Below are 13,723 nucleotides of genomic sequence, written 5' to 3'. Positions count from 1 at the left end.
TTATCTGCTAACTCTCAGCCCAGCCTTGGTCACAACATGGTCTGTTAGCACAGATTTAGTTCAACAACAAAACTTCTCAACTTCTTCTTCAAGTCTCTTCTTCCACTTTCTGCAACTAAAATTATTCTAATCTCCAATGCAAATTAGTTTTAGTAAAAAAATGCAAAAATGTTTGATAAAAAGATGACATGAGAACAGTTACAAAAAGTTAAAGATAATGTTTAAGAGGATGATATTGTGATTTTATCTAAACTGAAAACCAAATGCTGTTTTTATTGAGTATAATCCTAAAATGATTCCAGACCCTGAACAGAACAGCTGAGACGAGCAAGCAGCTGTAATTTAGGACTGAGATGAAACAAAAACCTTTAAATACCTGAACCGTCATCACCGCATGTTAGCAACTGGGATGAGTATAAAGTTGCAAAATGTTTTATATATTTTTCTTTTATTTAATATATACTATATATTTTTTTTACCATATTAACCATTTCTATATAAAAACATATAGTTAGCATGAATCAGTAAGCTTCATAAAAGTCTCTCAATTAAAGGAGATCGTTTTATCAGGAGAGATGTTTGCATCACTAAGCTTTGGCGGCCTCTGGTGGTGCAAAGATGAATTGCTGAGAGTTTATTTCAGAGATGGAATAAAAAACTTTATTTTTACATATAAAAAGTGACATTCCAGGCTAAATAACTGTACAAAGAGATGTGTGTTATTCCAACAAACACAACATTCACACACTCACACACATTTAACGGGACTTCAAGGTTTCTCCTTCTGGTTCCTGCAGCAGAAAAACAGAACATATAACAGTCAGTTATTTATGTAATTCATTAATTTTGAAAACTATTTAAATATAGATACACTGGATATGTTTTAAATGTGTGACAAAAAGAGTTTAATACTCAGTAAAACCAATCAGGTCTGTGTGTAGCTAACCTACTGATGCTCCGGCCGCCGCTACTTCCTGACGCGAGTCTTGCTCAGCTGAACTTCGCTGACCAGCAGCGGGGCCCCCTGGTCGGCGTACGGGTTCCCACCGGCCTGCTGGATGAACTGCTGCAGGTCACACTGCCTCAGCTCCTTGTTCAGCCCATCGATCTGCTCCAGTCTGTCCTGGAGATCATCAGAGGGATGATACGTTATCAGGGGGAACAAACTGCAGTCAAACCAGCACCATGAAACACCTTAACACAGCCATGCACCAGGGGTGGGGATGTGGGGTGGCAGTGGTGAATGTTATGTCATTCTGATTCTCACTGCTGTGGATATTTAATATCTGCAGTTGGAGGAAGTTCAAAGTTTGCTGCTGCTGGAGATGCAGAACATCAGCATGTTTGTCTGGGTGTTTCCACCCAATAAACTGGCAAAATCAGTTCAACTGGGGACCAAAACTGAAACATCTGCTCCGTTTCCAGCTGCTGTGGTTCTTTCTCTCTGCTCTGAATCAAACCAACCTGTTCCCCTCCTGGCCTGTGGGGGCGCTGCACCAAAAACTACTGAAGGAAACGACACAAAAACATCTGAAGACACTGAACGCAACTTCCTTCTTCACCAAATAAAAATAGAGTGGCGTCAAATTTTAGCGGTTGGAGGATTTTTCTTTAGTTTTTGGCTAAAGGCTACGACTAACGCTAGAGTCTCGGGTTTGTTTTGGTTGTATTTACCCAGAATGCCCTGCACTGTAGTGCACTTCCTGTTTTTGGAGCAATCTCTGGTATGCTTGGCGTTCATACATCCATTCAAACCGCCCCAGAGTTCACTTTTTTGAACTCTGGTAAATATGATTACATTTTCACATTTCCCCAGTCGGACAGAACTTTCTGGAAAACGGGCTTGAGTTGAATTACAGCGGATTAAACAGGGACAATGTTGATGCACCATCTGTTTCACATTCATCTAAAATATGTCTCAGTCATATTTCTGATGATTTTTAGTTCAAAACAACAAGAAAGGTTTGAATAATGATTATGTTTGATCAATAAAATATTTTAATATCTAAACAAAAGAAAAAAAGATTGAAAGGTGGATTTCATAACTTCACATTTGAAAATCTAGAGCTAATATTATAGAAAGTGTATGGAAAAGAGTTTTTGCTCTCAGTTGCAGCTGAAGTGGAAATATTTGTAATTTTTCTTTGGTTTGGTGTTTGTGTCATCAGTCCTGAGTGTTGCTGTCATGAACAGTCTGTTTTTTCTGAGAATAAATCACCTTCCTGTCTTTTTGTGATCCGGCTCCTTTGTCTGTTCCGGTTCTTCCTGTTCTCAGGTTTCTCTTCTTGCCTGATCTCAGTCTGTCTCTGTCTCACCTCCGTTCCCTTTGTCTGTTTCTTTTATTCCTGTTTATTCCTGTTAAGTCATCATTTGTCAACTAAATGCATTTAAATGTCTCACATTTTAAAGATTTTTCTGACTCATTATTGCCTCATTTTGATCTTAAGGGACCAGTGGACACATCGGAGGGGACAGACATCCGTCTCTGACCTTCTGACTGGAAACTGCTCCCGTCCAACCAGATCATCAGCTGCTCTGAAGAATCTGCATCATTACAAATAAAACTGCAGGTGTGGCTGAGAGTCTGTCAGCACTTTGTAATCTAGAATGTAGATTATGTTTGTTAAGTTTTTACAATTTTTATTTAATACATTTTTGTTTGTGTTTCAGATCACTTTAAGAAATTATTATTTAACTTTCAGCTCAGGTTTAGTTTGATTTGATGTTGGTTTTTAATACAATTCGACAGAACGACAATTCTTCATTTGTTGTGAGTCATTTCTGATTGATTTTCAAATTTAAAAAAATAATGGCAGCGACGGATGTAAACAGTTACATGAGATGAATTCATAGTTCATCCATGATGCCAGCGCTCAACATCGATCAGCCAATCAGAGGAGACAAACTCCTTATACTTGGGAGCGGCTAAGTATGTGGCGTTTTGGGAAATCATATACTGTGATTTTGTAGAAGAGCTTCGTTGAAATGACACTTTTTATGAAATGTGTGATGCTGTGAGAGCTCTGGTGGAGCAGGCTGCACATTGTCTGAAACATGACAAAAACAAACCATCATCCTGTTACTACTTCCTGTCGTCTTCTTCATCATCTCTGCCTGTAGTAACATGCTGGTCATGTGACTCCTGTGATTTCGATACGACCAAAAAACAAACTAATTCTAGCGCAAAAGCTTTTATCAAACCTTTTTCAGAATTGGCGTATTTCCATTAAGCACATTTATTTTTATCATTTCATTTTGCTCAGTTCTGTCAGTGGAAACGCAGCTGCTGTCGTCTCATAGACTTTCCCTCCTGCCACCCATCCCTGCTGAGACTCGTCTCCATCCGTTAGCTTAGCGTGACGCAGCGTCTCCCTCACCCAGAATGGTAGGTGATGTGGTATACCTTTACCGTTTCTTCTGCCGTCTGCAGCTGCCACTGCGTCTCTGTCAGCGCCGCGTCCAGATCTTCGCCCAGCTGCAGCCGCTTGTGGAGCTCCTGGGTCAGCGACCTGAGGGCCTCGTCCGTCAGCCGGGCCCCCTCCTCCTCGGCGCTCGGGGCGCTAGTCTGGGCTCGGTCCTGTAGGTCCTGCTCCAGGTGGTCGGAGCGGCTCTGGAGCACCTTGATCTCATAACTCTGGTCGTCTATAGACGAGTGAATCTGCTCCAGGCGTCTCTGCATGTCTGTAGAAAACAGGATGATGGTTTTAGAGACGACTTGGTACAAAAACACATTAAAGATTTGCTGCTGTGTCAAACATCCAGACCTCTCAGAACCAAACATGGAGAAGCAGCTTTCAGCTTCTATGCACTACAAATCTGGAATAAACTTCCAGAAAACTGCAAAACAGCCGAAACACTGAGATTCTTTAAACCCAGCTGATTAGAGTTGATTTTGAACCATAATAACTGGAACATTAACCAACGTATTTGATAAATATCAATGATTTAGAGGATGGAACTCGTCAAAGTCTAACATTTGTTCTGGTTTGTCCACTTTATGTTGTTTTTAGGACTTTTTGTGTTTTCATGATTTAAAGCATTTTGACCTGAATCATTGCAGAAATGTGCTCTACAAATAAACTTGATTGATTGATTGATTGATTGATTGATTGATTGATTGATTGATTGATTGATTGATTGATTGATTGATTGATTGATTGATTGATTGATTGATTGATTGATTGATTGATTGATCGTCTACCTTGCTCTCGCTCCAGCTCCACCTTCAGCTCCTCCTCCCAGTCTTCTCCGTACATCAGCTCCACCTCGTACTGTTTCCGCCGGTACTCCAGCTCCTGCAGGTCGTCTGTCAGGTCCGGAATCGGATCAGGAACTACAGAATTTGTGACCTTCTGCTCAAATAACTCGGTGTCTTTCTCCAGAGCTTCGATCTGAGCCTCCAGATCCTGCAGCATCATCTGCTGCTGCAGGATCTGCCTCAGCATCTCCTCCTTCTCAGGATCAGACGGATGATTTTCTTCTGCTGATTCCTCCAGACTGGGAGACCAGTTCCTGCTGGGTCTGTTCCTCCTGGGAAACGTTGAGGGGCCCAGACTGAAGGAGAGGGCTTTCTGAGGGCCCTTATGCTGAGGTTCTGGTTCTGAGGGCACCAGCAGGGGGCGATGGCTCTCCTTGCTGGGTCTGTGTGGCCCTTCGCTGAGGCTGGGGCCCGTTTTCCGCAGGACGAACTGGACCTCTGCAGCCAGCTGACCCATCTGAGCCAGCAGCTGCATGGGGCAGTCGTCAGCAACCAGAGGGCGCTCCAAGCCCCGAAGCTTCCTGATCAGAACATACCGACCCGTCTGGCCTGCATGCAGAAGGAAAACATCAATCTTCTGCAGAAAAGTTTAATTTTTTTATGATTACGGAGCAACGAGCAAGCTGAAGAGATTTTTAAAAAGTCATTAAACACAATTTTTGTACTAAAAGTAACAGAAATCACCCATTCTCAGTGGCATTTATCCAAGGAGTTCCCCAGGGCTCTGTATTTGGTCCTCCTCCTTTTATTATCTGTTTTCTACCTCTAGTTTTCATTTTATTGGAATTAAAACAAAATGTTTAATCGATGTGCTTCATATATGGACATAAACTCTCCTACTTTCCTTCTTTCACTATTTTCTAAAATCAGTTCCCTTCAGCTTGCAGAGCTTTCAGAAAAATGGAGCTGAGCATGCTCAGTAAGAGAAATCCAAACCTTACACTGCATGTTGCAGTGTGAATGTTCACCATGACTCAGTGTTTATTGGATCGCAGGGATGAAGAGGAACTACATACCGATGGCCTGAGCGAGAGAGATGACGACTTCCTGACAGGAAGTGTTGAGAGAAAGGCCGCAGACGACCCTGACGACCCCGTCCACCCAGACCTTCAGCTCCATCCTGACCCGACCCGACCCGACCCGACCGTGACCTGCAGAACATGGCATCCAGGCCAATAAATATACACATTAAAGCAACAGAAAACAGTAAAATGTTAAATAAATGATCAGTTCATTTGAAAATGCCTGTTACTACATGTAACAAACACAGATTCACTGTAGTAATTTTACTATAAAACAATAAACCTAAATCTGAAACTGGACAGATCATTGTCAGTAATGTGCCTGATATCAGAAAACCAGCATCAGCTCAGTGTTTTTACACATCATCTCCAGGATTTAGACACATTTCAAAGCTTATCACACCTCACAGCATCTGATCTGAGTTTGGAGCCACAACTATAACTGATAACAGATTTATATATTTATGTCATTAAAGGAGCTCCATAATCACCTTTGACCCATTTTATTTAATCCTGCTGCCAATAAAACCTTCCTGCCTGCTCTCTGCAGGTAGTTTCTCAGACATAAAGTGTTTCCCCTGTTGAACAGCAGTCACATGTCTGCAGGTTTCTGCTGAAGGCAGGAATGCTGCAGAACGCGCCGACATTCCTGCAGGTTCAGGCTCCGCCTCACATACTTCCAGTCTCTGTTTACTCTGCTTCACGTCGGTATCACCTTCATTCAGAGCTGCAATCAACACCCACTGATGGAAACCTGCTCTATTTATTCACAAGTGGTTCTATTTTCTGTTCATTTAAGGATTTAAAGCTGGTTTTGAAAATATTTTCTGCCCCTCAACAAGCAGCTCAGTGATTTTAAATGGTCAAAAACTGAAACTTTACAATTATAAAAAAGTTATTTTGTTGTTTTTTAATGTTTCATGATTTTATGTTGTTGAGCTTCTATCCACCTTCAAATAAAAAGTAGGCAGTCAAATAAAAACATTAACTTTACTTCCTTACATTTGAAATGCAGTGTTTTAGTAGTTTCTATATTTTTGCATATTAGAAAAATATGTCAAATTTAATGCAGAATAACAGTTTTATTTTTTTATATATTTTTATCCAGATTTTCTATGTGAAATAAATGAATTAGCGACAATTCATTTAAATGAATAGAAATAATAACAATTATACGGTCCAGAAAACAAACTCAGCGCTCATCAAGCACAAGACACACATTAACTCATAAATGTTTTATCTGATTCTTTTCTTAGTATTGTAATAAATACAAACTCACCTGTTTTATGTAAAAAGTTTAAAGTTACAGACAAAAAGCTCAATAATTATTTCTTCCTATCAGAGGAAATCGGAGCCGACACTCACCTTCCCGTTCAATCTTCTCTGTGCTTCAGGTTCTGAGTGGAGGATGGCTGGACGGATGAATGAATGCGACCAAAACATTCAAACACAAACTTCATCCAGGAAAGAGGAGGAGGAGGAGAAAGAGAAGGAGGAGTGAAGCTGAGGAATGCAGCTCATCTGGCTGTTCTGCATCAAGTGATGTCAGCCTGAAGGAACTGGAGCTTTTTACTGAGAGCCACTTCCATCTCAGGTGTTAAAGGATTAGTTTGACCAATCATGACTTCTGACCTTATTGTCATTTTTTTTTATTCATTTATTTTATGTTTTCATTAGATTAATCATCTGGGGACAGAAATAAATTTTATATTTCTCGTTCCCATCAGTTCCCAGCTGTCTGACTAACAGGTCTAATATTACATCCAGAATTACCTGCTCTGAGTTTTTCCAGGTTTCGCTGATCTTAGAAAATGTAAATCTGCTGTCAGTGATGTCACTGTGACGCGTCATTTGGCCCCGCCCCCTGAGAGAAGCAGGAGTGTCTCCGACCTGCAGCATTCCAGGCAGCAGGACGAGTTTGTGTCTCTGTTAGTGTTTGAATCTGAGGGTAAACAGCTCAGCACAGATTCCTCAGAGTCTGAAGTTTTATAGAAGAGGATCACAAACAAAAACTATCAAGCAAATCTAGTCTTAAAAGTTAAGTATACGCAGCAAATTTGGGACAATCTTTCTGTGTGGATGAAGTTCAGGTTTACAAATCCTGCAACAAGGAAAAACAGTTATGTGATCATTTATATACTGATAACATAATTGACATAGACTTAAGAATGTTTGGATTTTGACATATTGACACAGAATCAGAAGTAGATTAAAGTCAGAATTGTTTTTGTTTTTTTCATTTACACTAACTTTGTTCTTTAGACGTTTATACAAACACATTGTTATGAACAGAGTTAATAGGACTGTAGATGTGATGCATGTTTAAACAGTGAGATACGGTGATCATCTTTAAATTATATGTCAAGAATCACATTTGCGTTGGTTTTACAGGAGATTGTGATCTAAACCAGTCAGTTTTCATCTTCTCATGTGAAGAATCAAAAACTATATTTATGAAGCACATTTCATCCAGCCAGGTGAAACACAAAGTGCTTTAGAGAAGTTAAAAAGAGAAAGACAGACAGAAAACCAGCAGAAACACATTAAAAATGACCAAATCTGAGTATAACAGGAAGATAAACAACATCAGTGTCACATAAAAAGTACTAAATAAATTCAGTTCAGGGTGAATTTTCTTCCCCTTCCAGTCACGTCATCCATCTCTGGTCACTCCTTGTCTCTTTGAAGAAACTCTCCTGCATCAAATTTTCTAGCTCACCTCTTCCCCCGCCTGCCTTTGCATCGTCTGGACGCTGCGGTCAGTTACTTCTTATACATGATCCAGAGCTTATTTTAAATGGGCTAAACATAAACTGTCTTATCTCATCTGACCAAATCACAGGGTTCTTGCTTCTTCCTTCTGCAGGAAGGAACTCAGCTTAGTAAATTACTATAATAAAACTTCATAGCATAGCTATATATTAGTGATAATATATATCACTAATTTTTGGAAAGTTTTCCTGTTAAAGGGAATTTTTTCTCACTGTCACCACATTGATCCCCAATAGGAGGCATTGATTAAACTTACTTTTATAAAATGTAAATAAATGGTTCAGCGTTGAGTTTGTTTGGAAGTTAAAAGAAAGTTATTCTTTTTGGAAATTCTTTCTGTTGTGACCATAATTGTAACTGGGCCGCCTGGTATTTTTCTTTTTTTTTATGGCTGAAAAATTCTCAAAAAATGTGCATGGAGTCTGTATTTTTGCTCTTTTTTCCAGAACAACCTCAGCTTTCAGTATCTGATACTGAAACTATATTACATATTACATAAATGCAGAGAAAACTGAAGCCTGGCCTCCAATTTACAAGTTTTTATGGCTGTTTTTATTAAATTATTTCAGGCGTTTTAATATTTTGTGGTAGACTCTAAAGCACTTCCTCTCCAGCTGGCAGCAGAGTAAGTGTAAATCACTTTTTACCAGAACGGATTTGTATTTCCATCCATACTTCATCTAGAACACTTCAGGTTCAGAGGGGTGCTGGTACCCATCTCCAGGGGTCAAAGGGCAAGAGGAAGGGTACACACTGGACAGATCACCAATCGCTCACTTGGCTGATTTTTTTTCCTTCTTTTTTTTTGTTGCCAAAATCCCTTTTGGTAAAAATATTACTTAGGGCATACCAAAAGTGAGTTTGGTAACAAAAAAAAAAAACAACAAAACAAAATCAGCCAAGTGAGCGATTGGTGATCTGTCCAGTGTGTACCCTTCCTCTTGTCCTTTTTTGTTTCCAGTCTTGTTTCGCTTTTTGTTTCGCATTGTCTAGTCTTGGGTCAATTCAAGTCTTGGTTTTGGTTGTGCTTTGCTTTTGGTCTTCTCTGTCTTTTGGTTTGATCCTTTTTTTGCTTCCGGTTTTATTTTTCCCCTCTGTGGGCTGCCACCTTATCGTGGTGGAGGGGTTTGAGTGTCCCACAGATCCTAGGAGCTGTCAAAGGCTCCATGCCTCTGGGTCGGGTCTGCTGTGTCAAACAGCTCCTAGGTGAGGGATCGGACCAAGAGCAGCCCGAAGACAACTAAGAAATATAGACAGATGTCCAGGTTTCTCAATGTCTTAAAAGCTTGGCGGGCCACAGGGCTTTATGTTCCCCCTCCAGGGTAAGCTATTTGGAAAGTCTTCCTGTTGAAGGGAAGTTCCCATGTCCACTGTCACAAGAATCCTCAATATGAGGCATTGCTTAAGGTTACTTTTAACCAATTTGCATCATTTGTGCAGTTTTAGAAAAACACAGTAGACTACATAAAGATAGGTGGCCTGATGCTTTTTCACAGCAACAAGAACAGATCTTGGATTCACTCCACACATGAAATGAATGGAAGGCTACATAAAGGTAGGTCTGATCTTATTACAGCATCAAGGACAAATCTTGGATTTATTTCATGCTTGAAAAACACGGTAGGCTACATAAAGGTAGGAGGTCTGATCTTATTTACAGTTTTGTCTGGTTTTGCTTCCAGCCTGGTCCTGTTCCTGTTTTTCTTCAAGTCTTGTCTTGATCATCTTTTTGTTAATTTTTCATATTTTCATAAATGAATAAATTTACAGTATATATTGTAATTCTAAATTATAAAAATCATTTTTTGTGAATATTTGACATTTTCACAGTGAACAAATGTAAATTTTTCCAAATCGGATTTTGTTTTTCTGTGACTCAAGGTCCAAAATGCAGCCATAGTCTGTGAAAAAGTAAAAACTAAGTGTAAATTCATAAAGTTCAGATTGTCCTGAAAAAAGTTATCCCACATAAGGCAATATTATACAGTATATAATATAATGGTTTCTATTGGGGTAAAAACAAAATGGTCTCTGAATTGAGACCCTCCTCTTGTAAAGTCTTTGTCTTTTAACTTTATGAGCCAATTGGGAAATGGAAATGCATAGTTTTGAGTAGATTTTATTTTAATTTCCAGGAAGCAGACCTCACTAGGACTGTGTGACTCCACAGCTGCTTGTGTCACATTAATGTTAGCAGATGTTGGCAGCTATGATGTGGTCTAGAGATTCTGTTTCAAACTGAGTTTATACACCTCTGGAAAAAATAATAGTTTCTCTGATTTTACTCTTTCTAAGTATATGTTTGAGTAAAATTAACATTGTTCTTTAATTCCATGAATTACTGACATGTCTCTTAATTTTGTTTGTGAATGTATGTAAATTAGATTTAGAAAACCGCACCAACGAATATCTTCTCATGGGTCTTTGCCCTGCTGGGGGCTAAGCCCCCCTAAAGGTCAGATCCTAGAATCGCCCCTGCTGAATAATCAGACCAGAAGCGTCTCCATCCAGAAGTGAGCTGAGAAACTCCACACGTGACAAAACGCAGAGACAAAGTACATTTCTCAGCCTGTTATGGCAGCATTTTCCGGATTTCACCCTATGAAGTTTTTTGATAGTAAAGTCATCTACATGCACCTGAATGTTTCTAACGAATATTAAATAAAGACGTAAGTTTATTACTAAAATAGTCTTTATTTTCTGTGTAGAGCTGACAGGCTCCGGTAGTGCTGGTTGTCGGGTCGAGGTTCTGGCTCAGCTGAATCGGACTCGGCGCATGGAGCCCACGGTGCTGTTCTGGCTGCCCCAGTCATTGAAGTTGTGGTAGTCCCGTTTCTCCAGGATGTAGTGCTGCCCCCTGTAGTTGGGCTCCTGGTACACCACCCAGCTGTGACGGCAGAACGGATCGGACAGGTCGGTCGGGTCCAGAACACCCTCAGGTTCTTTCTTTACGTGATTCTGGTTCTTTCCAGATTTCCTTGTAACCCCATTCAAATGTATGTTTCACCTTGTTATGTTCTCATTAATAACTTTAGTTTTAGGCTAAATATTTAGCTGGATAACTAAATATTGAGCTTCAAACAAAATATTTTGCTTACCAGCTAAAGACTTAGCTTGCTCAGTTTGAAGCTAAATCTTCAGCTAGCTAAATAACGGATGCTTAAGCTAGTTAACATCCCATTAGTTCGCTAAATATTTTCTTCATTAATAATATTAAATTTAAAATGTAATAAAAAATTTTAGCTAGCTAAATATTTAGTTAGCCACCCAAATATCTAGCAGGCTAACTAAATATTAAGTTTCAAGCTAAGTATTTAGCTTTCTAACTAGAGCTTTAGTTTGAAGCTAAATCTCTTCATTTATTTCTGACTAATTTTTTCTGTTGTGAATATTCTGTAACCTCTGTGTGCCACTGCCAGTTTTGACCTGGATTCTCTTGCAAAAGAGATTTTTAATCCCAATGGTGTTTTTCTGGTGAAATAAATGTCAAAAAAAAAAAATCTATTCACATTTATCTTATTAAATTTAGCTTGTTCAGTTTAGGGCTAAATATTTAGCTTGATTCGCCATTTATGAACAATATTTCTGCATTCAACTTAGCTTTGGAATAACTACTTTGACAAACATTGACCTACTTCTACTTGAATGCAAGACTTTCAGCCCAAATAAGGAAATAATCAACCCCAACCTCTCTTATAACACAATCATTTTTTGTATTTTGTATCTGCAACAATTTAAAATATTCCTTTAGTTTATTTTTGAGCAGATAAAATAAAAAAGGCACAAACATTTTGTAAGTACGGTAAAGGATGTGTGATGCTGTGGGTTGTTGTGGGATTGAACCTCCTGAAGAGAGAGAACCCAGATCTCTGGACCCAAAGGTCAAAGATACCATAATTCATTATTAAACGAAGCCTTTCCTGATGTAAAACCTGAACTGGACCTGTTTGGACGGTGGACTTACGCTCCTCCCAGGACGCGGATGGACGCCACTCTGTTGAGGTTGTAGCGGCTCAGCAGGTTGGGAATGTCATCCTGGATCTCCATCTTCTTCCCAGAGAAACCGGCTCGCTCGAACAGCTGCGCCCTGGGAGGATTGTTGTCCTGAGGACCAGAGACACAGCGGATCAGTGAGGAAGCCGACACATTTAGGAATCAGGTAAAACGATGTTTCAGAGGCTCACCTGCTTAACGGAGCGGACCGAGGAGACGTGGTCCACTTGGGCGCACCAGCGGTCGTAGCAGTTGTACTCCCCGCGGTCGGACATGTCCCACAGGTACTGACGGCCCCGGTAGTTCTCCTGCTCGAACCCGACCCATCTGTCAGACACGCCACAGAGAAGAAGATGATGAGTTCTGCTCTTCTTCTAGAGACCGATATTTTAAAAAGAGTGGTTCCTAAACTTTCTCACATCCCCTTTGAAAACTCAGACAATGCTACAAAATCTCTAAAGAAACAGAATTTCAGTCTTACTTACTCTAGCTTGAGGAGCCAGTCAGGATCCTGGCAAATGACGTTTGCCATGACAACAGCCTTTTTAACAATAAAGGCTATTGCCAGACAATAGCCTTTATTGTGGGGCAATAAAAGCTTTTTTTATCCTCAAGAAGTTATCTTAATGTATATTTTATATAAAATGATTGAAATACAGATTACTTTTATTTAAAAGAAATAAATTTATGATTTAAAATTTTATTGGGTTTCCTTTTTTCCTATTTTTTCTTATCTTTCTCCGTTAGCGAACTTACGCTCCGCTGTCCACCTGGACGGAGTTACATCTCTCTGGGAAGTTCTTGTCGCTGATCCTGGGACAGTCGGAGTTCAGGTCCAGCCGTCTGCCAGCGAAGTTTCGCTGCTCGAAAAGGGTCACCTGGCCGCAGAGAACAAGGTCAAACAGTGACACTCATTGGTTTCATTCAGCAGTTCCAAAGAGTTCTGGATCAACGGTTCTGCAAACTTTTGGATCTTTTTCAGATTCTCTTCAACTATCAGCTGGTTTTTCATTGCAAAGTTTGTTGGAAGTATCTGAACCTGTACAGAATATTCCTCTGAAAATGTCCTGAGCTGAACAGAAAGACAAGATCCACAGAAAAACTCTCCAGAACCTCAAAGATTTTAGGAAATTCTGGCTGAAAATGTGAAGAAATTATTTTAAAACCACCAGGAGTCTTCGTAATCTGCTTAAACTCCTGGTTCCAAATGGGTCAAACCAAGTAACTATAGTTCTTCTACTAACAGGCAGGTTTCATCTATGTGACACAACTTTAAAATAATTAGATGAATGATGTGATTTTTTAAGGTGGCGCTGTTTTCTCGGCTGGACTCACCCTCCCAGTGGACCCGTAAAAGGCACGTTGGAGCACAGACCCCAGTTTGCTGCAGACAAACAAACCCACAAACCATTTTATTCAGAAAAACAGACAAATATTAAACTCTCTTTGTGTTTTGGAGCCTAACTGGACTCTAAAACCGTCTTTAGCTCAGGTTTCATGGTGTTTTTCTCCTCATCCTCAGTCTGGGTGATTTGGTGGAACTGTTGGCGGCCCCCGCGGCGGGCCCCGGCCCTCGGGACGTACCTGGTTTGTTGGGTTAATCCTGGGACCTTAGTGAAGATGTTCATGTCAGCTCTGCGAGGCAGCCAGAAAGCGCCTTAAATATGGCGCGTTGATG

General features: G+C 40.1%; 2 protein-coding genes across 4 annotated transcripts; both read right to left on the bottom strand.

The window, feature by feature from the left end:
- Nucleotides 1-556: 556 nt before the first annotated feature.
- LOC102224347 (ras association domain-containing protein 7-like) lies at nucleotides 557-6,716 on the bottom strand. 3 transcript variants are annotated; one of them, XM_014472689.2, is made up of 6 exons: nucleotides 6,646-6,716; nucleotides 5,275-5,409; nucleotides 4,202-4,807; nucleotides 3,404-3,681; nucleotides 951-1,123; nucleotides 557-791 (listed from the first exon to the last, which is right to left on the bottom strand). In XM_014472689.2, the coding sequence occupies exons 2-5, from the start codon at nucleotides 5,375-5,377 to the stop codon at nucleotides 968-970; spliced, it is 1,143 nt and encodes a 380-aa protein (XP_014328175.1). In that variant the 5' UTR covers nucleotides 5,378-5,409; nucleotides 6,646-6,716; the 3' UTR covers nucleotides 557-791; nucleotides 951-967. The 3 variants fall into 3 exon arrangements, with proteins under 3 accessions (XP_014328175.1, XP_023187746.1, XP_023187747.1); XM_023331978.1 differs by having other exon boundaries at nucleotides 558-791; nucleotides 947-1,123; XM_023331979.1 differs by having other exon boundaries at nucleotides 558-791; nucleotides 947-1,123; nucleotides 3,410-3,681.
- A 4,010-nt stretch (nucleotides 6,717-10,726) lies between these two features.
- On the bottom strand, nucleotides 10,727-13,708 carry LOC102218725 (gamma-crystallin N-like). The gene is made up of 6 exons (XM_005809492.2): nucleotides 13,630-13,708; nucleotides 13,381-13,429; nucleotides 12,802-12,923; nucleotides 12,237-12,372; nucleotides 12,017-12,156; nucleotides 10,727-10,939 (listed from the first exon to the last, which is right to left on the bottom strand). Exons 1-6 carry the CDS (start codon nucleotides 13,671-13,673, stop codon nucleotides 10,807-10,809), a joined length of 624 nt encoding a protein of 207 aa, XP_005809549.1. The 5' UTR covers nucleotides 13,674-13,708; the 3' UTR covers nucleotides 10,727-10,806.
- Nucleotides 13,709-13,723: the final 15 nt, after the last annotated feature.

This window comes from Xiphophorus maculatus, chromosome 4 (assembly GCF_002775205.1).
Source record: "Xiphophorus maculatus strain JP 163 A chromosome 4, X_maculatus-5.0-male, whole genome shotgun sequence".
Classification (NCBI taxonomy): domain Eukaryota; kingdom Metazoa; phylum Chordata; class Actinopteri; order Cyprinodontiformes; family Poeciliidae; genus Xiphophorus; species Xiphophorus maculatus.
This window is presented reverse-complemented; position numbering and strand designations above follow the sequence as displayed.

Excerpts from the sequence above, each read along its gene's own strand:
- LOC102218725 (XM_005809492.2), bottom strand. The coding sequence starts at position 13,673 with ATGAACATCTTCACTAAGGTCCCAGGATTAACCCAACAAACCAG. Across the intron at positions 12,924-13,380 it reads TTTACGGGTCCACTGGGAGG|GTGACCCTTTTCGAGCAGCG; the intron begins GTGAGTCCAGCC and ends CTCTGCGGCCAG. Across the intron at positions 12,373-12,801 it reads GTCCAGGTGGACAGCGGAGC|ATGGGTCGGGTTCGAGCAGG; the intron begins GTAAGTTCGCTA and ends CGTGTCTGACAG.
- LOC102224347 (XM_014472689.2), bottom strand. The coding sequence starts at position 5,377 with ATGGAGCTGAAGGTCTGGGTGGACGGGGTCGTCAGGGTCGTCTGCGGC. Across the intron at positions 4,808-5,274 it reads CTCTCTCGCTCAGGCCATCG|GCCAGACGGGTCGGTATGTT; the intron begins GTATGTAGTTCC and ends TTCTGCATGCAG. Across the intron at positions 1,124-3,403 it reads CGGCAGAAGAAACGGTAAAG|GACAGACTGGAGCAGATCGA; the intron begins GTATACCACATC and ends GATGATCTCCAG.